This window comes from Pseudochaenichthys georgianus, chromosome 23, assembly GCF_902827115.2.
Source record: "Pseudochaenichthys georgianus chromosome 23, fPseGeo1.2, whole genome shotgun sequence".
Classification (NCBI taxonomy): Eukaryota; Metazoa; Chordata; class Actinopteri; order Perciformes; family Channichthyidae; genus Pseudochaenichthys; species Pseudochaenichthys georgianus.
The window spans coordinates 13,574,912-13,600,663 of NC_047525.1; the positions used below are offsets into that span (position 1 = coordinate 13,574,912).

The 25,752-nt window shown below is 41.7% G+C and overlaps 1 protein-coding gene across 1 annotated transcript; it reads right to left on the bottom strand.

Annotated features, from left to right (window-relative positions):
* Positions 1 to 227: 227 nt before the first annotated feature.
* lamb1b (laminin, beta 1b) lies at positions 228 to 25,450 on the bottom strand. Its single transcript, XM_034074669.1, has 33 exons — positions 25,314 to 25,450; positions 24,493 to 24,668; positions 22,655 to 22,790; positions 21,459 to 21,532; positions 20,638 to 20,826; positions 20,460 to 20,523; positions 19,318 to 19,520; positions 18,890 to 19,010; positions 18,535 to 18,723; positions 17,465 to 17,641; positions 17,200 to 17,312; positions 17,034 to 17,113; positions 16,191 to 16,326; positions 15,956 to 16,114; positions 15,344 to 15,477; positions 15,144 to 15,264; positions 14,774 to 14,960; positions 14,475 to 14,618; positions 14,163 to 14,394; positions 13,861 to 14,024; positions 11,615 to 11,839; positions 10,887 to 11,104; positions 10,149 to 10,245; positions 6,354 to 6,723; positions 5,366 to 5,550; positions 4,569 to 4,810; positions 3,518 to 3,721; positions 3,299 to 3,443; positions 2,533 to 2,740; positions 2,308 to 2,449; positions 1,879 to 2,055; positions 994 to 1,153; positions 228 to 822 (listed from the first exon to the last, which is right to left on the bottom strand). Exons 1-33 carry the CDS (start codon positions 25,345 to 25,347, stop codon positions 686 to 688), a joined length of 5,343 nt encoding a protein of 1,780 aa, XP_033930560.1. The 5' UTR covers positions 25,348 to 25,450; the 3' UTR covers positions 228 to 685.
* Between the last annotated feature and the right edge of the window lie 302 nt (positions 25,451 to 25,752).

Below are 25,752 nucleotides of genomic sequence, written 5' to 3' on the forward strand. Positions count from 1 at the left end.
GCACACTTGGGGCGATCGACATGTGCTTTCAAATCACAAATAACCTAAACAGATTAAAAAGAGCGAAACAATTATGGGCTGTTTTATAGTAAGATCAAAAATATTGATTAACTCAGGTGTCACTGATCAAACCCCGGTGAATAGAAAATTATACATGAAAAAAAGTGATTTTCTAAAGTAGACAATCCATAATAAACCAAAAATAAAAGACCAAGTGGAATGCTTCGTTAACTTCATTTTCAAATCAGAATTTATTAGTAGTCGCAAAACCATTCACAAATGTTCTTTGGTCTACATAATATCTTTGGGCTTATTAAGTTTGTATGAAATGTATCTATCAAACGTGCATTCAAATATTCAAAAACAGGGATTGTGATATGAAGCTAAATTGTTCTATATTCTCTACACATTCTTGGTTTCGAGCGCTGAGGTCACATTGGCTTTTAGTGGTTTTCTTTTGGACTCGATACTTAAATACTTCAATGCAGCTTTTCAAATCCTTTTCTGCACAGCTGGACAATATACTGGTACACTGGAGTGTTGAGCAGTCAATTATATGACAGTGTTTGCTCCTAATAGCTGTAAAATACTTTGGGAGCAGCACTTGGGAAAGCTTTAAAAACATTTGGCACCAATAAATCCCAGCAGTGCTCATGAGGACGAGAGGTTGCTGCAGGTGGAGGAGTTAATTGCAGGTGCTGTACAGAGTGACTTTGTAGCTGATCTCCTCCAGGACCTGCCGAACCCTTCTCTCCAGCTCCACCAGCTCTGCAGCTTTCTCCTCCAGGATCCGCTGGTTGGACTCGTAGGAACTCTCCACCTCTGGAAACAGAGTGATGTCAATGTGAAAAAATGTATGGTATGCCGAAAAAAGATTGTAGTATGTCAAATTGTCAAAATAACAACATAGTATAGTGTGTTCAAAATCATGAAGTTTCAAAGAATCTAAATGAGAAATAGTGAAAAAGGTCAAAACATCTGTAAATGGCTCACCCTCCAGTCTCTTCAGCTGCATGCTGCTCTGATCCAGCAGCTGTTTGGCCTCCCTCTGTAACTTGTCTGCTCTCCTCTTCGCCTGCAGCACCGTCTCCCCTTTGTCCTCCACCAGGTCCTCCACCTCCACCATTTTATCCTTCACCTCCACGTCGAACTCCTGCATACGCACAAAGAAGCATTGATTGGAGAACAGAACAACATGTTTTACTTTAATTTAATTGTACATTCTGTCTTATCTAAATCCATGTCACATGGTTATAGTTGGTTGTGCATACAACTTGCACCATTGTATCACTTTTACTATTTTATTGCAATCATTTGTTTCTCTTCATGTCCTAATTATACTGTATGTTGCATTGTTGGAGGAGCTTGGGACTAAAGATGTATTTATTACACTGTAACCTATACAAAATAAATAAAAGTTATAGTATAGGTTATCCGTACGCATTTCCAAGTATAGGTATGCTTGGGTAACTTCAAATCAGAATTTGTTATTAGATTGTAGTTCACCAATGTTCTTTGGTCTACATAATGTTTCATATCGTTGGGTTAACTAGGTATGTATCTATCAAACATGCATTCATATTTTTAAAAACAGGAATTGTTGTATCTTATAAATTGTTCTATATTCACTACACATTCTTGTACACAATAGTTCCAGTGTAACAAAGACATCTTTAGTCCCAAGCTCCTCCAACAATGCAACATACAGTATAACTAGGACATGAAGAGAAGCAAAGTATTGCAATAAAATAGAGAAAGTAATACAATGGTGCAAGTTTTATGCACAATCAACTATAACAATGTGAAATGAAATGGATTAATATAGTATAGGTTATCCATACGCATTTCCAACTATAGGTGTGTGTGTGTGTTTCTGACCTGCTGGGCCTCCTCTGCATTCAGCCGGGCCTGCTCGGTGGTCCGGTTGGCGCCCTCTACCAGGCGGGTCACCTCCAGGTTGTTCTGCCTCAGGAGGCCCACCTCCATCTCCAGCTGCAGCAGGCGCCCCGTGGTGTTACTGAGCTTCAGCTCCGACATGGCCGTCTCCGACTCCACCTGACACACACACACACACACACACACACACACACACACACACACACACACACACACACACACACACACACACACACACACACACACACACACACACACACACACACACACACACACACACACACACACACACACACACACACACACACACACACACACACACACTATCAAACACTGACATCCTGCGGATAGTCATTGTTATCCTCCCTACAACAGTAGCTTAGTGACAGAGGTCAGAGATGTCAAACTCACGGAGATCAGCAGTTCCAGGGTTCCCTTCGTGTTGTTCTGGGCGAGCTGGATGGCGTCCATGGCGATGTTCTGAGCACGCTCAGTCTCATCCAGTGCCGCCTTCACTATGTCTGTTGTCCCCTTCATTTGAGAAGCCTCCTCACTGTTGACACATTAATACTTTTAGAATCTTCTATAGACAATCTGACACAAAATATATTTGTTTTGAAGATGTTTTAATGTTACCTGGCAGCCTGGGCCTGTTTGAGCAGCTCCTCTGCGACCTGGATGTCTCTAGCACTCTGCCCCAGGATGGTCTCCACGTTACTCAGAGAGCTCACCTTCTCCCTGATCTCCTCCGTCAGCTTCTTCAGCTTTCCCACCGACGCCGGCATCTCCAGAGCCAACACCTCGTTGGACACCGCCTCGATCACCGCCACATCTGCCTTCTCATCTGAAAAATCATGAACAAAACACAGGAGATCAGTAAGAAAATGATATGGAAATGACCAACGCATGAACAACTGTAAAGTGAACAATATTTGACAACTCCTAAGATATATATATTTTTGACCAAACTCCCATTTTGCTATATTTACATTTTGACGAAATGTTTCATATTTCAAGATTCAAAATATGAGTTATCATGAAGGGTTTAACACACTTAGTACAATACAATTATGCACAAATATGTAGTCAATGTTTTCCTAGTGTTTACATGAAATTGTATCCTTAACATTAAGGTCCATTCCTCAATAAAATATATGGATATATTGCAATATGCAGCTACATCCATATTCAAAAATGTCTTAATTAATAAATCACTGTAACTAAAAATGTGTTATTGTGTAATAGTTCAAGCTCGAAATATCTCAAACATACATGATTTTTCATTTAAAGATACTAAGCAGTGTGTGTGTGTGTGTGTGTGTGTGTGTGTGTGTGTGTGTGTGTGTGTGTGTGTGTGTGTGTGTGTGTGTGTGTGTGTGTGTGTGTGTGTGTGTGCACTCACTGGTGAGCAGGTCTCGTATCTCTTTGATGAGGGTGCGCAGCTGCTCGTTGCTCTGCTCCACCCGCTCTTTGCTCCGGTTTGATTTCCCCAGCACTTCCAGAGCGTTCACCTTTGCGTCCTTAGCGCGGTTGTTGGCCTCCCATACCTGATCAAAAACAAAATGAATGACTCGTCTCCACCTCAAGTTATTCTAGATTCAAAATGGCCGCGTGCACTCACCATCCTGGAGAGCTTGTCCACCTCCTGCATCGCCTCCAGGAGCTTCTCGTCCAAATCTTCAGAGGATTTTAGAGCAGAGTGGGATGTCGAGCGGAGGCCTGTGCATCCTTCGCCGCACTGAGGCGCTCCGTCCGCCCCAACACAACCCAGACCACCACAGGGGGAGCTGGAGCATCCTTCAACATCAGCTGCCCCACCACAAATCTGCAGAGAGAGAATACAAAATGGAAATGATCATCAACATAAGATGTAAATAAATCATTTGAGGTTTTTGATGTGGGAGCGTTTAGATATTATGTTTTATACATCTGCAACAAACTACCAGAAAACAATCATCTCTATTAAAGCCCACCTATTGTTCAAAATCCACTTTTTCATGTCTTTTCTACATCATGTGTCCCCTGTGTAAAAAGATTCGGAAAGTTGCAGGAAAAAAGATTCCTTCTCTTTTTGTCCTGACCATCTTTATAAAAACCTGTCTGAAAATGAGCTGATCAGATTGTGGCCACTTTATGATGTCATAACGTTTTTTTGGGTGGTGCAACCATTAGCCAATCACCAACAAGGTAACACCCACCCACCTTATCACCTGAATCTCCTCCTAGAGCACCATTGTGTTTTTTAAACCAATCACTCCTCAGAGGGGCGTGGCCAGCAGCAGCTCATTCGCATTTAAAGATACAGACAGAATCAGCACTTTTGGATCAGGGCTGAAACAGAGGGGTTTATGGGATGCTACAATGATCTGTTTGGTATTTCAGCCAAACACCTCAGAGACATGTTTTGTATATAACTGAGAACTATAATATATTGTTGAAAAATAATACTATAGGGGACCTTTAATTCAAGATTGTCTTTTATTCAATCAAATATCCATTCATATCATACACGGTTCATATCTTGTCTTTTTGTCATTAAGTCTTATTGTATTTTAGCTTGTTTAATTTTGTATTCTCTTGGCTTTTTAAATATTTGTGTAATGTTAATCTGCAGTCCCTGGGCAGGTACACATGTAATAATAATAATACAGATTTTCAGGAGTCTTTCTCACCTTCTCGCTCAGTTCAGAAAGGTGGAGTTTATCTAGCTCGTCGGTCATTTTGTCGAGCTTCTGCGAGTTTCTTTTGTATGCGCGGTCAAACCCTTTCTGAGACGCGCTGAGGATGTTCTCAGTGTCATTTCGCATCATGGCCGACTGGTCCAGCGTGTTGCCGGGATCGCTGGTGGAGCTGTTGGCCTGGAGCTCCGCCTGTATAGACTTCATGTGTGCAGATGTAATGGTGTCCATGGCACCTGAAAACACACATCAAAGGGTTTCTGTCAGTCTTGGTCATCATGGGACTGCAATTCCAGTTGAGCTATGGATTTGGATCGTTTATTTAAGCAGGAATGTGAGCTTGAGCACAGTGTGTGAAAGTCGGTTAAGTTTCTTCACATTCTAGTCAATTATTGGCGGTTTTCAGCAAAGATCCGGTCAATTAGGAATAAGCGCCTAGCAGTTGTTGTTCTCTGCCAACCAGTAAAGTGTACGTCCATGTTGTTCCAATTTCCATCACAAGTCAATCATTGTATCATATTAGACAGTAGTGAATTTTCCATGTGTGTGTTTATTTCCCTTCCTGGGCAAGTTACTAAACTAAACCAAAACTATACTTAACGCTAACAACCATGCATACCCCTAGTAAGGCTCTACAATCTGTTATATATCATTTAAAACGTCTATAAGATGTCAGGATCATATAGAAATGTTTTGGAAACATACGATCTGTGAACACGTATAACAGTATGAGCTGACACACTGGTCTCCCTGTCACTGTAACACGCCTGTTTCTTCCACTGGTTCCTCACCCTGGATGTTGGCGTTCTTGGCGTTGTACACCTGCTGCCTCAGCTCCTGGACGCTCTGCTCCATCTGGTTGGCCTCCTCAGTCAGTGCGTCCAGCGTTGCATCGGTGGCGTTGGCGTCTCTGTGGAGCAGGATCAATGCGTCCTCCGTTGTGTTCAGCTCTCCGTTCAGGTAGGACATGACACCGCTGAAGAAACAACGACACACCGATGAACTCAAGCAAAAAGACGCCTTCGACATCTCTTTGTACATTTTAGGACTCGGCGATATATTGAGATAATATCGATGTTGTGAGTCTGAAATTTACCAAATTGTTCGACCTGTTCTAGTATTAAAGGTCCCCTATTATACTATTTTTCATCAATATATTATAGGTCTCAGATATATACAAAACATGTCTCTGAAGTGTTTGGCTCCAAATACCAAACAGATCATTTCAGCATTACCCATAATCCCCTCTGTTTCAGCCCTGTTTCCAAAGTGCTGATTCTCTGTCTGTTACTTTAGATGAAAATAAGGAGCCCCTCCCCACGCCCCTCTGAGAGATATTTGGTTAAAAAGAACACAATGGTGCTCTAGAGGAGATTCAGGTGATAAGGTGTGGGGGGGGGGTTACCTTAGTTGGTGATTGGCCAACCAAAAAATCGTTATGACATCATAAAGTGGCCAAAATCTGATCAGCTCATTTTCAGACAGGTTTTTATAGAAATGGATCAGGACAAAAAGAGAGAGAATTTATTATTGCACATGTTTATGTATAAAAGACATGAAGAAGTGGATTTTACATAATAGGTAACCTTTAAGACTAGACTGCAGTACATGTAGTTGTCATTACACCATTACTGGTCAAATTTGCATTGTGAAATAATTTTTTTAATATAATACAATATATACAATATAATCACAATATCCAGGTATTTCATTAATTATATTGTGACCCTTTTTGTTTATTCATATAGACCAGCCCTCTCCGTGTGTTTTTGTACGTACGTAATCCGGTGCATCAGATCCTCGATCTCCCCCAGCCTCAGCCCGGCAGGATTGGTTTCCAGGATTTCTCTCACAGCCCAGACGCTTCCGTTCAGTTTCTTGATCACGTCCTTGTACTGTGCCGTCACGCCGCTGTCCTTCAGCTCTGTCACCTGGGCCTCCAGACGCTGCGTCTGATTGGTCAGTTCGCCCACCACCTTGTCCCAGATGGCAAAGCACTGGTGGCAGGGTGCGCAGGCGGGAAACTCCCCCTGGTAGCCCCGAGCGCACTGATCACAGCGGGGGCCGGAGACCCCCTCCACACAGGTGCACTGACCTGTCGCACGGTGGCACTGATCACTGGAGATCCCCTGAGGGTCGCAGTCACAAGCTGCAAACACACAGAGGGGAGAGTCAGGGAACACTGAATACATCCTGGAGTAGACGAAGAGAGTTTAAGAGTTTAAGTAGCCCCCCCCCTCACCCAGATGGCTTTAAAAAGACCCACAAAATACTGTAAAATGGTCATTTTAATACTATTTCATGTTTAATTGTTTATTTTTAATCGAGTTGATTTAGGCATCAAGCTAAAATGTTAAAGTTAATCATAAGGTTATTGATTAAATATAAAAAAGGGGGTAAGATTTAAATAGTGTTGACTTCTTCCTACTCCTCCTTTCAGAAGTTATAAATGTTATTTTGTTTATTTAGAATTTGATGTTTCGGCATGACTGTAATTGATTGTATTTGTATTTATATTTACATAAACCAAAATAAATTATATATATTATATATTTAATTTGTGGGTTTATTTAAGTAAAGGTGTAAAATGACTTTTCCCTTCTTTTTCACTCAATAAATTCTGGTGGAAATGTATGTAAGTTTGAGAAACCGGCTCGAGTGCGCTAGAATTTGAAAATTCACGACCGGAGAAAATCTGCCACTTCCTTACAGAGCCCCTCCTCCGACACACAGGAACGCGCACATGACCAATGAGGGCACGAGATACGTTTGTGCACAGATGGAAGGCTGACAGGCAGGTAGGCCATCCAGTTATTTTAGCCGGGCCGGCTAAAATTATTGGTCGTGCTTTTTACAGGACTACGGCTTCCACAGATTACATTTTTTTATGGATTTTTTGTCAAAGCACTTAAGATATTCATTGCTATCGGGATGTTAAGAGCATTCCATGGAATATAACAAAAAGTGTATCTCGAGCCGGTTTCTCAAACTTACATACCCTACCTATAAATCATTAAATGTATTCATTTATTTATTTGTAGATTTTTCTTAGCATCAAAAATGACCCATCTCAGTAAATATCAATATATTTGTATGATATGATTTTAAAGTTAATGTTAGGCCTGAAGGACATTAGAGGACCATTAACTGTTATATGTGACACGTTATGGTTTTCATGTTTTTGAAGTCTCTCCAGGGGAATGATCTATTTGAAAACCTAGCTTATTCAACCTCCACCCGCTCCAGTGAATAAACTCAGACATGAACGTGACCTTGAAGGTCGTACTGACCCCCCACTGTTGAGGGCTGCCCTCCCTCCTCAGAAAATAAAAGGAGGGAGAAGAGAAAATCCAGAAAGCAGGAATGCAGCGTTTGAAGGTTTCCACCAGCAGTGTTGCTGCATTATTTTCATGCTTTATGGAGCAGAAGGTGAGGGTTGGGGTGGAAGTTTTGTTTGTGTCAAAATGAAATATTAATCCTGTTGTTAAAAGCCCATTTAGGGTTAAAACATTACATGTTAAACAAAGGCCACATACCTGTAACCTGGGATGGAATGTCACAAAGTACATTTACTCAAGTATTTATACTTCACTACATTTCAGCATTCAAAATCATACTTTCTATACTACTACATGTATTGAACACTCATAGTTACTAGTTACTGAACAACCCAGTATTTTCCAAAGTATCTAAAATTGGCTCCACATTGAAAAACGTTAAAATGCCTTACATGTATTTGTTAGTGATCGGATCATATTTTATAATACTGTGAGAAGAAAAGTACTTTTATGTTTGATACTTTAAGTAACATTTGAATTCTGAACTTTTACTTGCAGTGTTGTATTTGAAGACTCTAGTATTTAAGCAAAGAACGTTTTAGTAAAGCACCTTGGTACTTGTTCCACCACTGCTTTAACAGTCGCCTTAAATCACCCCACCCTGACAAACATTTTAACCTCTGAATCCAGACTAAGAACCATCCTCCCAGCTGTGGCTGCATCATACTTTTTGATCAACACTTCCTCACATAACTTCACATTACTCCCACACATTTCTCAGCGAGGTGGCCAGAGAGACTTCCCATGATTTGGCACATGAGTGTATCATGGCTGCAGATGGGCAGCGAGGTCCAGCTGGTGTAACAGCTTCAGAGACTACAGGGAATACTGCGGGAATAATTGACGAAAATGGGATGCCTGGGAGTTCTGGAAAACATCTGGTTCTCATGAGCAGGAAGGAGAACAAGAGGTCATTCCCAGATCTCCTCTTTCTCTTTCCTACTCCCTCTCTCTTTCTCCGAGGGTGAGCCAGCTACCGTGAGGCGCTAGATAGACTCTCCAGCAGTTTGTTCAGCAGCCAATACAACATGTTTATGGATAAGAGTCCATTGACTGAGCACCAGCCTGCTTATTCCCTGCTGTCTACATAGAAAACTCATCAAGAAAAGTCTAGGTTACGCTGCTATAAACATGTGTTAGCCATCACTTAGATCTGCTGTTCAGGACCTAGTATTAATTGTTTAAATGTGTGCTTTTGTCAACAACAACATAACGATGCTTCCTCGTACATTATGAGCAGCGCACACACTGAGGAAAACACACAAAATAAGAGCAGAACATGGAAAAACAGTAAGCCCACCAAAACGGTGACTCAGGAGAAAGATATGTGATGAAAAGTACTTGCAGGAAGAAAAACATGTGTAATGTAGAAGGCAAAATAAACAGAAGAGTACGGTTCAGTCAGGATGTTTTGGGACAGTTATGTTTCCCATTGTTTTGGCTCCAGTACTTTGGATTTGAAATGAAACAGCGACGATGAGATTTAAGGCTGTTTGACAGTGCTCACATCCTTATATGGTGAACGTCGTATGACTCAAAACTACAAACTACAGAGTTGTTTTTGTAGCTTGTTCTTGGCTTGTCAAGTCTTAACTTGACCTCAGTTAAACCGTTAATGTGTTTCACATGCTAAGGACGAGAGGAGTATTCTTTTTAAAGCAGGAAGTGAATGTGGCTGCAGTCCAGGCCCAGAGAGCATTACTTAGGAACATAAACAGAACTAAATATAACATTTAAAACAAGTTTTTGGAAAGTTGATAGTAGTAATACTATTAAGGTTTAAGACAGTTAGCATACATGATTAGAAAGACAAAAGACTACAAAGTTGGGTACAAGACATAATACATGTTTTTGTCGCTATAGAAACTGTGTGTTTCGATTGGGGATCACATGACTAAGTAATATGGCTTTCTGGCAGAAATAAAACACAGGAGTTGCTGAATAAAACAAATCAAAAAGTTACATTTGAGCACTGAACATATTTAAGCATGCTAGTGTTGGGGGCGTTTATTGTGCCAGAAACTAAAATGGTTCCACGACAATCTACAACTTTAGTGAAATGATCTATTAAATTGACATGTATGTAATTCATGGCACAATTCAAAAGGGATCAAGTGATTTATCTCTCGCTGTCGACTACAGAACATATTTTCCCCTAACAAGGTCCCATGGTGGAGCCGCTCCACACCTTTTTAACGTGTGGCCATCAACTGTATTTCTAAAGTGTGTGACCTACCATGACATTCGTCCTCTGGATCCCCCCAGAAGAGCTCTCTGCACTCCCGACACGTATTGCCACCAAAACCTGCTTTACACGAGCACTGTCCTGTGACCTGCGGGAACAAAAACACACACATACAAAATATCATCAGACAATAAGTTGTAAAAAATATGTTTGTGTTTATTTTAATTGAACTTATGAACTAATGCAGTTTCTTTTAAGTCTTTCTTTGACAGAAACAATGGAGGTTTGTAGTTTCATCCAACTTGCTCTACTAACAGAAATGTGTCTTCAGTGGATTCTGAGACTTCCTTCCTCTGATGGAGAGCAGCCAATAAACACAAATGTTTGTGTGTGAGTGTATTCTGTATTCAGTATTCTGTTCTTTGAGGGTATCTTTCTGTGTATACACATACAGGTTTGTGAGTTTGAGTAAAGGGGAGCCGCAGAGGGAGGCAGTTCCCAAACAGCTGGAGTCCATATATCAAAGAATGACACAAACACGGCCTCAGTGATTAGATGGGTTAGTCACAGTCTTACTTGCAGCCCCTGCAGCTTTACCCTCAATGGGAATGGTTGGGAAAACATTCTAACCAGTTTTCACATTGTGTACGGAAAACTATGTAGCAACTGTAAGGAAACCCTATTTTCCGCCAAGATAATGAAATCATCAGATTGTGATCATAACATGGGAGAGGAGATTAGAGCAGCTGCAAACAGATGTTGGTGTTTCCATGGCAGTGTGTGACTCACCTCATTGCAGGAGGATCCGGAGGAGTGTTCGGGGTCGCAGTCGCAGCGTTTGCACCCCGTCCCGCTGGCGATGTCCCAGGTATTGGCGGCGCAGCGGTCGCAGTTCTGCCCGACCACGTTGGGCTTGCAGGCGCAGTGACCGCTGACCTGATCGCACTGACACTCGCCGGGGGAGGAGCAGGACCGGGGTGAGGTCCCCACAGAGAAACACATGCACTCTGCACAGAGAGGAGAGAGGGGGACCCAGTGTTGGGTACGGGTTAAAGTTGCTGTGGTTGTGTGAGTATTCATTGAATTTAAAAGGCCCCCATGTCCACTGTAAGATAAGTGCTATAAAATGTAATCTATTATTATTATTATTATTATTATTATTAAGTGCTACTGATACTGATTTTAGCGAGCGTTCGTCTGTCCTTTGTTTCTTTAAATGGGAAATAAGCATAGTTTGTTATCTTTTAACAGTTAAAACGACAAGACATTTTCTTTTCATGGGTTCCATTCGGTACCTTCGAGTAGATTGACACATGCTTAACTTCGCACATGTATATTTTATGCATGTAATTTGCACTTTTTAGCTTTCAGTATATGGGATGTTGCATTGTTGGAGGACATGGTATTTAAGATTTTCATTGGCAACACTTTGCCTTTTACATATGACAATAAAACTCTTTGATATACCCGTACATACAGTAAGCTAGTATTGTTGTCACAGTAACAGCAATACTCACTCCTGCAGCTCTGGGAGGCAGCGTTGCCGTAGTAACCCAGTTTACAGTGCTGGCAGCTGTAGCCCTCGCTGTGGTGCCGGCACTTCAGACAGGCCCCGGTGCGAGCGTCGCAGGAAGCCGGGTCGTGCATGTCGATGTTGCTGTTACACTGGCAGGGCAGGCAGCGGCCACCGGGAACCAGAGGGTTCCCGAAATAACCCGGAGAACACTCATCACACCTGGCACCTGGTGGAGGACAGGAAACAGGAAGTGAAGTGGCTCCTTTTTAAGTCGAGTGGAATAATTAGAGGGCAGCTCTCAAGTGTTGTTTAGCTTTGTTACATGTGAAGACAAGTTGATATGTGAGGCTTTGAGCACTTCAAACAGCTTACATAAAAACTAACTGGTATTAGTTACTCTTTATATTCATTGGCAACACTTTTATCTCAACTTGACTGCAAGGAAATAGTGCTGCTTGGTGATTTTAATTTGGACTGGTTAACTTCTGTGTCAGAGGATTTTAAAAACCTTTGTATCTCTTATACTATCTATCGATTATAGACAGTCCTACTCGCCCTAACATTAAGTCCCCAAATAAATCCTCCCTAATTGATCTCATCTTAACTAATGTGCCCCATAAATACTCATCTGTGGGAGTATTTGCTAACGATGTGAGTGACCACTGTGTTGTAGCAACAATTAGGGACACTAAGGTCCAAAAGGTTAAACCTTAAACCTCGTATTATTATAAAGAGAGACACTAAACATTTTGTGGAGCAGGGTTTTGTGCATGACCTGTTTGGTTTTGATTGGGGTAAAATCGATCTGTGTGCTGATATTGAAACCGCATGGTCTTATTTTTATCTTGGTTTTATGGAAATTATAGATAGACATGCACCCCTGCGTACATTTAGAGTGAAGGGACGAGACAATCCTTGGTTTTCTGCTGAGCTGTCTAGTCTCCTTCATGAGAGAAACAAGGCCTGGGCAAAGGCTAGGAAATCAGGCTCAGAGGTAGAATGGCTGCGTTTTAGGCAGCTAAGGAATAGCTTCACTTCACAAAAAGTGCTAAATCTAAGTATTATCTGTCAGTTACCACAAAGAACCTGAACAACCCTAGACAATTCTGGAAAGCCATGAAATCGATATCCACCGGTGATATCCGTAATGAGCTACCTCCGTGCCTTACCACAGCATCTGGCCCTATATCGGACAGGGCCACTATGTTAAATTGTTTTAATGAGCATTTTGTGTCCTGTGGTTCTCTGTTTGATTCTGTCACTAACTCTGCTTCTGTGAACACTACAGTCTGTGACTCTGAACAATGTGGTCTGGAAAAAAGCCTTTCAGTTTGACTCCTTTTACTGTTGATGTTGTTCATGAAGCCTTATCTAAGCTAGATCCTAGGAAACCGGCTGGCCCGGACAACGTAGAACCTTTCTTTTTAAAGATGGCTGCAGATTTTATTGCTCCACCTCTCACTACTCTTTTTAACCTCTCCCTCAGCACGAACAAAATCCAAAAAGTATGGAAGTCAGCGTATATCCTGCCACTACTAAAAGGAGGGGAAGCCACCTTATTAAACAATTACAGACCCATCTCCAAATTGTCAGTTCTGGCTAAGGTTCTTGAACGCCTAGTGAGTGAACAGGTAAAGGAGTTTTTATGTAACAATGACATCCTGTCTAAACATCAGTCAGGCTTCAGAAAGCAACACGCACCATCACTGCCACGATGAAAGTGGTGAATGACATAGAGTATTTTAGATAATAAGCAGAGGTGTGTAGCTCTATTTGTTGACCTTTCCAAACTACCATCTTATATCTGCTCCCTGATCTCTCGGCGAATTGAAAGTAGTTATTGCCTGAGATCGCATGCTTATTAAATGTGCCAAGTGCTAGGACTGTCTTAGGGAAGAAAGTTTTAGATGTGCAGCTCCACTAACTTGGAACAGTTTGCAAAAATAATGGAAAACTACCAATCTGGTACCACTACATGTTTTTAAAGCTCGGTTGGATGCTACACAATCAGGTGCTGTTGGTACCTGTACATGTGGTTAGATATGTAAATTGTAATCCCTGTAATTGTTGCTGCATGATGTCCTTTTGTTGTTCTGTTGTTTATGTTTTTATGTCTTCTTGTGGATCCTACTGCTGCAGGTCTCCCTTGAAAAAGAGATCAATGATCTCAATGGGATTTCACCTGGGTAAATAAAGGTTTTGAATTGAATTGAATTAGTTATTAATAATGTGTGTGTGTTTATATACCTTTGTAGCCAGGGCTGCACACACACACCAGTTGGTCAGTATGAGCCAGAAGGTAACAGCTGTCAGAAAACTGGCGTCCGCTGCGAGGACCATCGGGACACATGCAGGCTCGACAGTGGCCCCCTGAACCCAGCTCTGGGTCTCCATGGTAACCCTCCAGACACCTGAAAGTACAGGTAAAGGTGAAGCAAAAAGAAAGTTAATGCTCATTTCGCCAGATGGTTCCCAAATGTCTTTTGTCTTCATACTTGAAGCTTCCAGTGTAAAATGTATGACTTCATTAATAGGTCCCATGGCTGTACCTCTCACAGTGGTGTCCGCTGGTGAAGTCTCTGCAGCCCTGGCACTCTCCGGTCTGAGGGTGGCAGAACTCGCTGTGGCCGTTACAGTGGCAGGGTCTGCACTGAGGGAAGCCCCAGAAGCCCGGCAGGCAGTGGGAGCACTGGCGCCCCGTGGCCCCGGGGACACACTCGCACTGGCCCGTGGCCTCGTGGCAGAATGCAGTGATCGAACCCCGAGGGTCACAATCACAAGCTGAGGGGAGATTTATTTTCAATTATCTTGTATTATCCGTCTAATAAACATTGAAATGTATATCCATGCCTGTCACTTACGTCTGCAGCCGGCGGGGCTGAACTGAAACGTTACCGGGGCGCATTGGTCGCAGTTCCTGCCAACAACGTTGTGTCGACAACGACACTGGCCACCACTGGGCTCACACACAGCGCTGAGGGAACCCTGAGGGTCACACTGGCATGCTGGGAGATAAGACAAGGGAGAGGAAAGTGGGAACTCATGAGACTGTTGTTTTATATGTAGCCTGTTTTAATTAGATTACATTTCATATTATTTTCCTGCCATTTACTGCTTTTGTACAAACACACATTATAGACACACACATTAAACTACGTACCCATGGCTCCTTTGTGCAGCAGGGCAGAGACGCTGAAGATGTAGTCGTTGCAGATGTCGGTCAGCGGGCTCTTCACCACGCTCTGGCTGCCCTCCAGACACCGGTAGCGCTGGAACGTATCCCACGCTCCATCACCGTCAACCCCAACGAACATATCCATCTCTCGGACCCGGGGAATCAGCACCAGCTTCAAAGAGAGAAATGGAAACCATGATAAAAAACTGGTTTAAGACAACCCTAAAACACTGGTGCTGAGGCATAAAAGTAACGTTTTCTCTAAGGTAAGACAGGGTGAGCAATTTATATAAAAAATGGTCACTTTGGCAGTGAAGGAATCCTTTAAGTACGTATTGTATGAAACTAAACGTACAGAGTCGATGAGTGTGTACGGGCTCTGGATGTCAGCGACTGACGAGTAGAGAGGCAGCGTGAGGCGGATGGTGTAGTTCAGTCCTCTCTCGAAGCACACCGGCCTCACCAGCAGCACGTGCCTGAAACACAGCGGAGAGTCAGTGTGTGTGGTGAAGGTGTTGCTACAAAGAAACCCTGAATATGAGTAATGTTTGTTACCTGGATCCAGGTGGTAGAGAGATGGTCTGCTCGTCTCCGCTCTGGATGGAGTTACTGCAGTGAGCGTCGTAGTTCGGAGGGTTGAAGACGGGACGCTGCACTCGGATTTTGCCCTGCTCCCACTGCTCTGGCAGCTTCAAACATACATGTGTCATTTTAAAGTCTACAACAAGATAACAACCAACATTACCTGGCTTAAATTAGAACCACAAATATTCTGTGTATGTATATGGGGATCCATGTTAGGTTTGATTTACATTGTTTCTCTCCTATGACTTAAGAACAATTGAAAAAAAGCATTTTCTTTTCCTCTGTGAATTTTTTTTCCCAGGTGAAATATATGTTTGTTTGTTATAATTTGTAGTTTTAAAGTCCAATACTGGCAAATACTTTTTAGAAAATATAAGAAAATTATCTCTGAAAAGGGCGGTAAAAAATGTTTTGTCAGGATAATTTCCCATAAAAAAAATTAGTAGCCCCTCATAAGACAAACATAGTGAAGCTTAAGTTAAAAACACATTATAGCAAACAATCTATGTGTGTGTGTGTGTGTGTGTGTGTGTGTGTGTGTGTGTGTGTGTGTGTGTGTGTGTGTGTGTGTGTGTGTGTTACCTGCGGCTCATAGCGAATAAGGATGTCATAGTCCATGGACTCTGGGACGTTGTCGATGTTGAACTCCAGGTAAGCTCCTTCTGGAACATTAACAAAGCCCATACCGGTCCAGGTGGGACTGCGGTCCAGAGGGTACGGCCTCGGTACCACCGTCACACCCTGACACCACAACACGGACGTTAGTTTACATACATTTATGCTAAGATATGGTGTTGTACATAATGAACACACTCACAGGGCCGTACTTGGCGTCCTCCGCCTCGTAGGTGTAGTGATCCAGAGCGATGAAGTAGAAGCCCGACTCCACCTGATTGCAGCGCCGGCCGAACATGTGCTCCCTGCACACACACTGCCCCGAGTGAGGGTCACAGCTGTGGGGGGGAGATAGGACACTTATTATGTTTTTCAGTATTTTTATTTTGCTGCTTTTTATATGTACATAAAGTAGAGATATGTCTTTGTGCATCTGTTGTATTGACATTTAGAACCGAGCTGCCATGCTGTACCGAACGATTACCACCAACACTGTCGCTTGGCAATAATAAAGTAAAGACATAGAATAGTAAAGAAGTAATAAAGTATTTATCTATTTATGAAAAAATGTTATGTTGTGATTATCCTGGCGAAGATAATTGCAATTTACAATATTGTCTCGGTAACCATTAAAGATGAATACAAGTCCTAAATTGATTTCAAAAGATACTGAAATCCTATTACCTTCAATTTTGTTAAAAGCTATTTTTTTGTTGGAATATTCACTGCTAATTGGTCCATTACGGCATTCTATAAATCTGTTATTTCTTCATAGCTGTCATGAATAACAGGCCAAAAACAGCTGGATAACAACAACAATCTTAATATGGTAATTATAAATCAGAACTTCCTCCATATACATAGAAGGATGAATACTTTTGTATTTTTCTACTATGAGGATATTCATGATTATCCTGAAAATGGGAATTGTTCTATTAGATCCGTGATAACATTCTACATCCTTCTATCTTAAAATATGTTGCATGCTGTCATCTATAAACAAAACATTTATTGTAAAATAATTCAAAGTGATCTTGAGACATACCTATTATTGACAGCCCCGCCCTGGTCACAGTCACATGGTCTGCAGCCGTCCATGTCATTGGACAGACCCCAGTGCTGCGGCTAAAGGGAAAACAGACATTTGTTCTTACACACATACACTACACATGTGTATGAAAGTAAAATATCTGACAGATGTGTTTGCGCACCAGACACTGATCGCAGTTGTGTCCATCGACGAAGCGTTTGCAGGAGCACCTTCCTGTCTCTGAGTCGCAGGGGTTTCCTCTGGGCAGGGTGCCCAGCGCGCTACAGGAACAAGCTGCCAAAACACACAAAGACACAATGAAGCCACAGAGTCAGTCTGACTACAGTCTATCTACAATTAACAGTATGAAGCTGCATTTTTACTTTGGTTTTCCTGTGCAATAGAATGACCAAAAAAATCTTAATTTGATGTCCACTTAGACTCACGCAGGCAGCCGTTGGGCCCCTCCCCCAGGCCGTGGTGTCCCTGTCTGCAGTGGTCGCAGCGCTCGCCCTCGACGTTTGCTTTGCAGCGACACTGACCCGAGATCAGCCCAGCGGCCACGTCTGTGTGCGAGTCACACTGTCCACCCTGCAGAGAGCCCGCCGGGTCACAGTTACATGCTGTAGAGACAGGAAATATCACATGAGGCATTGTCTAAAGATAATCATTGATGGTCATGTGAAAAGATTCATATATTTTTCAAAGGAAAGACAATATTTGCATTAAAACAATTGTTTTCCCTGAGAGATAATGGGAGCGTTCTCTGAACAAATTGGATAAATCTGAGGAGAATAAATCAATAAAAAAACAAAAAATGTAAACATAAATAAGTAAAAAGAAAAAAAGCCCTACTTGGTTGTCAAAATTGTGGATGTCTCTTTTTAAATGATCCTTAAGTTGTTCCAAAAACTGAAAATTATGTGAAAAAGGAAATCTTGTAAAGAGGGAAAGAGAGCGGAAGGCTGTTATTCATTTTACTGCAACATTTCCATCAGTACTCCAGGTAATTCCATTTCAAATAACATAAGCAGTAAACTCACGTGGTTATTTGTGAGTTAGAACCGACAAAAGCTGCAAAAAGCTGTGTGTATTTTATGTTGAGTCTTGTAAAGAGGCTGTTCTTTATGTACTGCACTATTGTCTCCAGTACTCCAGGGAATTACATATGAAATAACATTAGCGTATCTAGTGTTAGCATTACATCACTAGTAAACCATAAGAGAATGTTCAAGCTGTGTGTAATTTAAAGTCCTGTAAAGAGGGAAAGAAAGGGGGAGGCTGTGCTCCATTTGACTGCACTGTATTTCCAGCAGTACTCAGCAGGTAATTACAATGAAGATGTAACCATAACTACTTTCTGCTTTTCACTTCAAAGGCTGCCGCTCCAGGTGGTGCTTGTCTTACAGAGGAAGATGTCCTGGAGGAGGACAGCAACATGCATTTGAACAGAGTGTGTGTGTAATAAGTAGAGAGCAGCATAAGGAGGAGGGGAGGTTACGCAGAGGTGACTTACGCTCGCAGACTCGGGGGTCCCTCAGGTCCCGGTTGGGGTGCTGGAAGTAGAAAGGTCTGCACTGCTCGCACTGCCGGCCCACCGTGTTGTGCTGACAGGCGTCACACACCCCCCCGCTCACGTTGCCCGTCGTCATGTACACCGCCATGTCGAAGTGACAGGATGAGGACTGTTGGTTACACTCACACCCTGAGGAAGATTTACACAGTTTACTTTAGTTTTTTGCCTTGTTTCCATCTGGGCTGCCACTAAGTAGAAGGTTCAGTATATAAGCACACACAAATCTAAAAGAAATGAAGATATTTAGTTTCTTAACAAACAAATCAACATATTTGAAGAGTTCTCCAGTTCTTACTCTTGCAGGCGTGTGTGTTTCGTCCCTCCGCAGGTCTCCAAGGTAAATCGTGGTAAAAGTTTTGGCAGTGCTCACAGTTCAGTCCCTTTGTGTTGTGATTACACACACAGCGGCCATGGACCTACACACACACACACACACACACACACACAAATTCACGAAATAAATAAATTTCTAACAATGAAATACACAGCAGATGAAGACCAGGATATGCAAATCAAAACCTTTCTCTCATTCGAGTCTCATTCCAAGATATATATAAATCAGACTTATTTTGGATTTGGTTCCTATTTATTAACAAACCAAGCTTCGGGAATATTCGACGTGGTATCATGCAACAGTTACTATACTAAAAGTAAGAATAACAAGTATGTGATTTGGAACCCAGCCTCCATTTCTTTCTGACTTGGAGTATTTATTTTACGCACCATGCCCTCTGCAGAGCTAGGTTCTCCGTCGATGGGGGCGCACTCGGAGGCGTGACCGTAGCAGAAGCAGTTGCCGCGGACGACCATGTCGTAGAGGGCGTAGTAATACTTCTCCGTCACCTCATCTCGGTGGTCCAGCAGGTTGTCGCCCAGCGTGTGGAGCTTCACGAAGTTCACCCGGAGGTTGGTGATCTTCAGCATGTCTGCACACACAGGGCAGATTGAGTATTATTATCTTCATATTTTCTCTTTATATGTTTGCTTGTTTCTATTGTATTCCATAATTAAACGATAAAGGATTTCCCCCTAAAATATTTGGTGATTACTCACTTAAGTCAAAGTTACTGCAAAATGTTAATCATTGAGTTGCTATGAATGACATTTGGCATCCTTGCAAGTGTTTCTCATTCATTTCTAGGAGGCAAACCTTAGTTCTTTCTGCTGTTCCTCACACACCCACAGCATTCACCACATACTTAACATTCGGCCTCTGCGTGTGTGTGTGTGTGTGTGTGTGTGTGTGTGTGTGTGTGTGTGTGTGTGTGTGTGTGTGTGTGTGTGTGTGTGTGTGTGTGTGTGTGTGTGTGTGTGTGTGTGTGTGTGTGTGTGTGTGTGTGTGTGTGTGTGTGTGTGTGTGTGTGTGTGTGTGTGTGTGTGTGTGTGTGTGTGTGAGGGCCTCTCAGTCTGGACGAGTCGCTCCAACATGTGACATTCCATGCAGAACTCTTCCTATCTGACCTCTGGAAAATCTTCTCCGGGTAGCTGTTTATCTGGACTACTCAAACGACTAAAATATTCTAAAATATATCTCAAGATTTAGAGCTCAGAGATCAGGCAAAACGAAACCCCTCGATGGATTCACTTTAGTCTTTTGTTGGTTTTATCTTAAATGTATTGGGCACATTTTATCATACGGGTCCGGATTTCCAAGGTTTCTAGTTAGGAAACTGAGAATAAATACATCATTTGGTAAGGATTAAAGGTAGAATAGTAGGATGGCGAATTAAGACCATTGTAGGTTCATATAAATTGAGCTTTCCTTTCAAGGATATCCCTCATTTCCTTCGAATGAACACTAAATTACACAACTCTATAAAGGAAACTTCCTGGAAATAATGAGTAAACAATGAGAATGAGCGTACTCTGTATTCTCAGGCTGTAGGGGTCGTCTATTTTGAAGACAGGGTCCAGCACCCGAAATATCACCTAAAAGAGCAAAACAAAACAACAGGGGAGAGTAGGTATGAAGAGCGATTTTGTCACAGGCTTATATAAATATAAACGTCCTATAATCAAATAAAAAGCGTTTTAAAAGCTCACCTCTCCCTCAGTGGATGGTTCGATGTCAGAGTAATGGGAGTCACAGAGGATCTCGTCCACTTTGACCATCGGCCCTGAGGACACGCCGGGGAAAGATGTTTCACAGTCGTAGGCGAAGTAACGATAAACCTGCCACGTCTTCCCGAAGTCCATCGACCGCTCAATCACCATGGCAGCTGGCCGAAAAGTCTGTCAACAAATGATAAACCATGTTGTTTTACTGCTCAACAACACTTAACACTCACATACAAGTGTTAGGAACTTTATCATTTGGTGTATCTTCCTGCCATACTAGATGTACTGTAGATATGTCGTGTTTTTCATCTAAAAGGCTTTGATAGGATAATACTAAACACAACTTTAAAATGAAGTAATGATATCCCTGAAAGGTTGGACGCTGTTAGAGGTGTTGATCTGTTCTGCTATCTAACACCAAAACAGGAAAGGGCAGGAAACACATGGACAGTGTATCTTTGAGTGTTTTTTTTTTATGATGTGGAGTATCTGGCATGAAGCCAGCTGGACACCATCATGGGCGACCATGTGAAAGCAATTTTATTTTTTTACAGCATCTCCCTCCTCCTCCTTCTTCTTCTTCTTCTTCTTCTTCTCCTCTTCCCACCGTCCTCCAGAGACCACAATGATTTTCCACATTCCTCCAGCACAGCTGTCCAACGCTGTGTTTATCTGCGTGAGTACGGGAGTGTGTAATTTATGTGTACTGTATGTGTGTGAGAGAGAGAGAGAGAGAGAGAGAGAGAGAGAGAGAGAGAGAGAGAGAGAGAGAGAGAGAGAGAGAGAGAGAGAGAGAGAACAGGCACCTTGAAGGTCATGATAAGATGTGTGAAGTGAAACTCAGCCTCCAAGTCCAGCTGGATGGTCACATTCTCCACACCTGAAGAATAAAAGGAAACACACAGAGAATTGACAATTGAATATATTTCTCATTTCTCAATTGATTCTCATTCATGAAAAACTCCAGACCAGACTCACACACACTACTTACATTTTAAATATTTACAGAGCCTTCCTGCACATGTTTATGCAGCTGAGGCTTCACACAAGAATCCAATCAATCTGAAGCTCCGATCTGGATTGTGTTGCACTGGATACTTTCACCATGTTTATGTGCAAATGTGGTTTTAATCTAGTTATTTATTTAATTATATTTTATTGGCAGCCCGAATATTTCCAAACACTTTACCTTATATGCGATATGGCTGAAATCTTATATCATGATATATATTAATTCATATCTTGATAACAATATAAGTAAGGGTATAGCAGGTTTTCTGGCACTGCATTGAATAAATAATATGTATGAAATTACCATATGGTAACGCACATTTGTGTGCACTGCTGAGAGATTATATCCTTGACAAATGATGTAATTTCTCATTTTTAGAATTTAAGTGCAACATAAAACATTGTAGTTTCTCAGATTACAAGGCAATGTCTTTAAATGTCCTGTTTTGTCAAAAGAATATTAATTTAATATGAAATAAAATGGAGAAAAGCAGGAAACCTACATTTTTAAGATGCATGTGATACATCTAATGGTGTACTTGTACTTAAGTACAGGACATGTACAACCGTATTATTACTTAAGTGACATTATGCAGGACATTTACATTATAATTGAATATATTAAAAAGTAGTATTGTTACATTTACTTAAGTAAAGTATTTAAATACTTCCTCCACCACTGTCTGTTTCTCGTTCTCACCGTGGAGCTCTGTCTCATTACACACTTCCCATCCAAACTTTAAACGCCTGTGTGGTGAGATGTTGACATACATCTGTTTCTTCTCCGCACACCTGTTCTCCTCAGCAGACCTGTAAGCCCCGCCCCCACGCTGTACCCTGATTGGCTGCAGAGAGTCTCTGATCTCCTGTCTACTCATTACTCCTGAGAACAGCCTCAGTCTCAGCTCACACGCTGTTCAAACATTTAAAACAGGAGTTGTGTCTCAACAACAGACACTTTTATTTCCCCTTTTAGTCTTCTGTCTCTCACCGTTCTCAGACTGCCACCAGGTCTTCAGACGGTTGTGGGCGAAGGTGGTGACCAGGTTGTTGATGGAATGGCTCCCTTGGTTTTTGTTCTCATGAAAAGGCTTCCTGGAGTCGCACAAAAAACATTTCTTCTCTTCCTGATGGACACAGACAGTGTTACAGCGTCAGTACACTGATAGTTTTGCAATGTATTCACCCAGGGGAAAACAATTGAATACAAAGGTGAATGATATGCTGCTCTTACTCCGGTTTCTCAATCAAACAGGATATACACTTTTTTGATTGTGACTTCATCCAAAGAAAGCTTTAAAAAAGGATTATCTAGTTTTATCTTCCACTGCTTCACTATTCAAAGCATTTTGTTATTTGTTAAGGTTTTACAAAAAAGATTGAAGCAGATTTTGATACATTAAATCGAAATCCCATGCCAAAAGTCACCCTTACCTATTACATCGTTACAAATATGACACATCAAAACATGGTAAGCACATAAAGGATTCTAAACACACAAACAAGAAAAGGAAAAGAAAAAGCTCCCTCTCCTTCCCATTTTGTGACCTGTGACATTGAATTACATTTATTTTTTTAGATTAAAGAAAGCTAAAGGCTGAGGGTTTTATTAAAACATATCAAATGTCTCCTCTTTCCTACCTGCGACTACTGATTATTTATATTCTAAAATCAAATAATTAAAAATATTTATTTCTTCTTTCTTGTTTGTATCATTAATAGAAAGCTGCTTCTGTTCAGTTGAGAGTATTATTGCCAACACACTGGAGAATGTGGGAGTGAATCTGAGGTGTCCACACACTTTTGAACATGTAGTTGTGAATTTGTTAACAATAAATTACAATTGGATTTACCTGACGCTTTTATCCAACGTTACTTACAATGAGTGCATTAAAACATGAAGAAACAAGCTCAGAAAGCAAGAAATGAAAGAGAGAACACGATCCGGGGAAAGTGAATAAAAACCTAAGCTGTGCTGTGTATATATAATGTCTCAGTGAGTGTGTGATAATAATGTGTTCCCTGCATTTGTCAGCAGCAGGAGCCTCGCCTGCAGATGGTTTGGCATGGACACAAGCTTTACTCACACACACACACACTGAAATCTCACTATATTGCAGCGTGAGAATAAACAAGACAAGTTTCTCAATTTCACAAGGCCCCTGCCAACTATGTCTGTGTTGAAATGTGAGTGGAGTCTCCCTAAGTGGCTCCACTTAACAGTGTTTGGTGGAAAAATGCGTCCTGCTCCCCCCCCCCCCCCTTCAGCATCACGCAGCTCATACTTGAGGACTGTGCTCATCCTCAGGAAGCTCAGAGAAGCCCCCGCACTGTGTCATTTCCATAAGGACACCATTCACACAGTGAGTCGCCACAGGGTGTTTGATAAAGAGAGAAACAGGCACACAGGGAGGGATTGTGAGGCCACACAGCGCTTATTGTGGAGAGGAATGTCTGAACTCCCACAAGACAAGACAGAAAGCAGATACTGTACATCTGCACACTCCCACACAGAGGCAGGGCTACAACTATTAGCCACTTAATTGATTAGTCGATTGATTTGGATAATCAGTTAACCGTTTGAGTCATTTTGGCTTCACCAGAACATAACCAGGAATGGTCTTTGAATTTCATGCTTTAATTAAGAGTTTTGTATCCACATGTTTTTGGATAGAAAACTGCTTTTATTACTTTATTTTCCAGACTTTATTTAGAAAAAAATAAATATATATTTTGCCCTACATTTTGAAGGACAAATCAACATCTTACTCGTGACACCCTGCATGGTGTTGGTGGAGTTTTTCTTCCCAGCATCCTCACTGTTCTTACCTCCAGATGTCCGACGATGCAGAAGCGCTCGGGCTCCTTCAGGCCGCAGGTGGAGGTGACGCTGAGCTTGTGCGCGCGGCCAATCAGCAGGTCACCTGTGGCGGGGTAGCAGCTGCCCTCGGTGCAAACATCCGGGAACTCTGGGAACTGCTGCGCCCTGACGGAGGTCCACAGGGCTGCAGGGAGGGAAACATACAGCTGTTAGTGGTGATGGTTCCAAAAATACTACATTATATCTTCCTTTACTTTCAATTATAAACCCCAGAGAATCCAAACTTTATCACATGGATTCTGTTTAAGATTGAGTAATACAAAGTTATTTTTTTATTACATTAATCCAAAATTACAAACCTTTCAGGCTCAATTCAATAGTCAACAAAGTAAAATGGTGTTGATACAGTATACATGAACACTTTACATCAAACAAAACAACATGTAAAGAATACATTCTTGCTTAAACAAAGAGTGATGGGTTTTTGTGTGCAATAAAAAGTTGTATTAGGCCTTTGAGATATGATTGATATACTATACAAATCTTACATACTACATAGTAAACAATGTCAAAACATGAGTCATGTACATGTACACAGTAGGCACATATGTCCTGTATTAACATGTTAAGTGTAAAAGTTTCCTGCAGCAGCCTTATCTTTCCTCATCTCTTAAAACATGATATAATAATCGTTTGCATATGGATATCATTACATGCGTTGTGGCTGCAGACTGTTTTGGCATCCTGGAAAAGTTCATTCAAACCAGAGTGCTGATAGCATCTCAAGAAGTTGTGACATATAAACAAATTTTTTTTAAATAAAACTCACCCAAAGTTGTTATAACGAGGATTATAAGCGACATTTCCACGAGCAGTACATTGACAGCACGTCTTGTCGATGATGTCGATGATGTCGATGATGATGTTGATGCGTCCTTCAGTTGAGAGAGTCAGTCAGTGTGTGTGAGTGTGTGAAGTGTTAAGTCAGAGGGAGTCTTCTTGTAGAAGTCCTTAAGTATGGAGTGTAGTGAGTGCCCAACATAGACCTAGAGAGAGTATGGAGTGTGGAGAGTGCCACAGCTGACTGAAGAAGACTGCTGTGCATCAATAATATGGCAGCAATCATCTAAAAAAAAATTAAAGAAGTATTAAAGTGTTTTATACATTTTACTTAAAGGTGGGGTATGTCATTTTGGAGAAACCAGCCAGTGCGCTAGAATTTGAAAGTACACAACCGGAAAAAATCTGCCTCTTCCTTCAGACTTCCA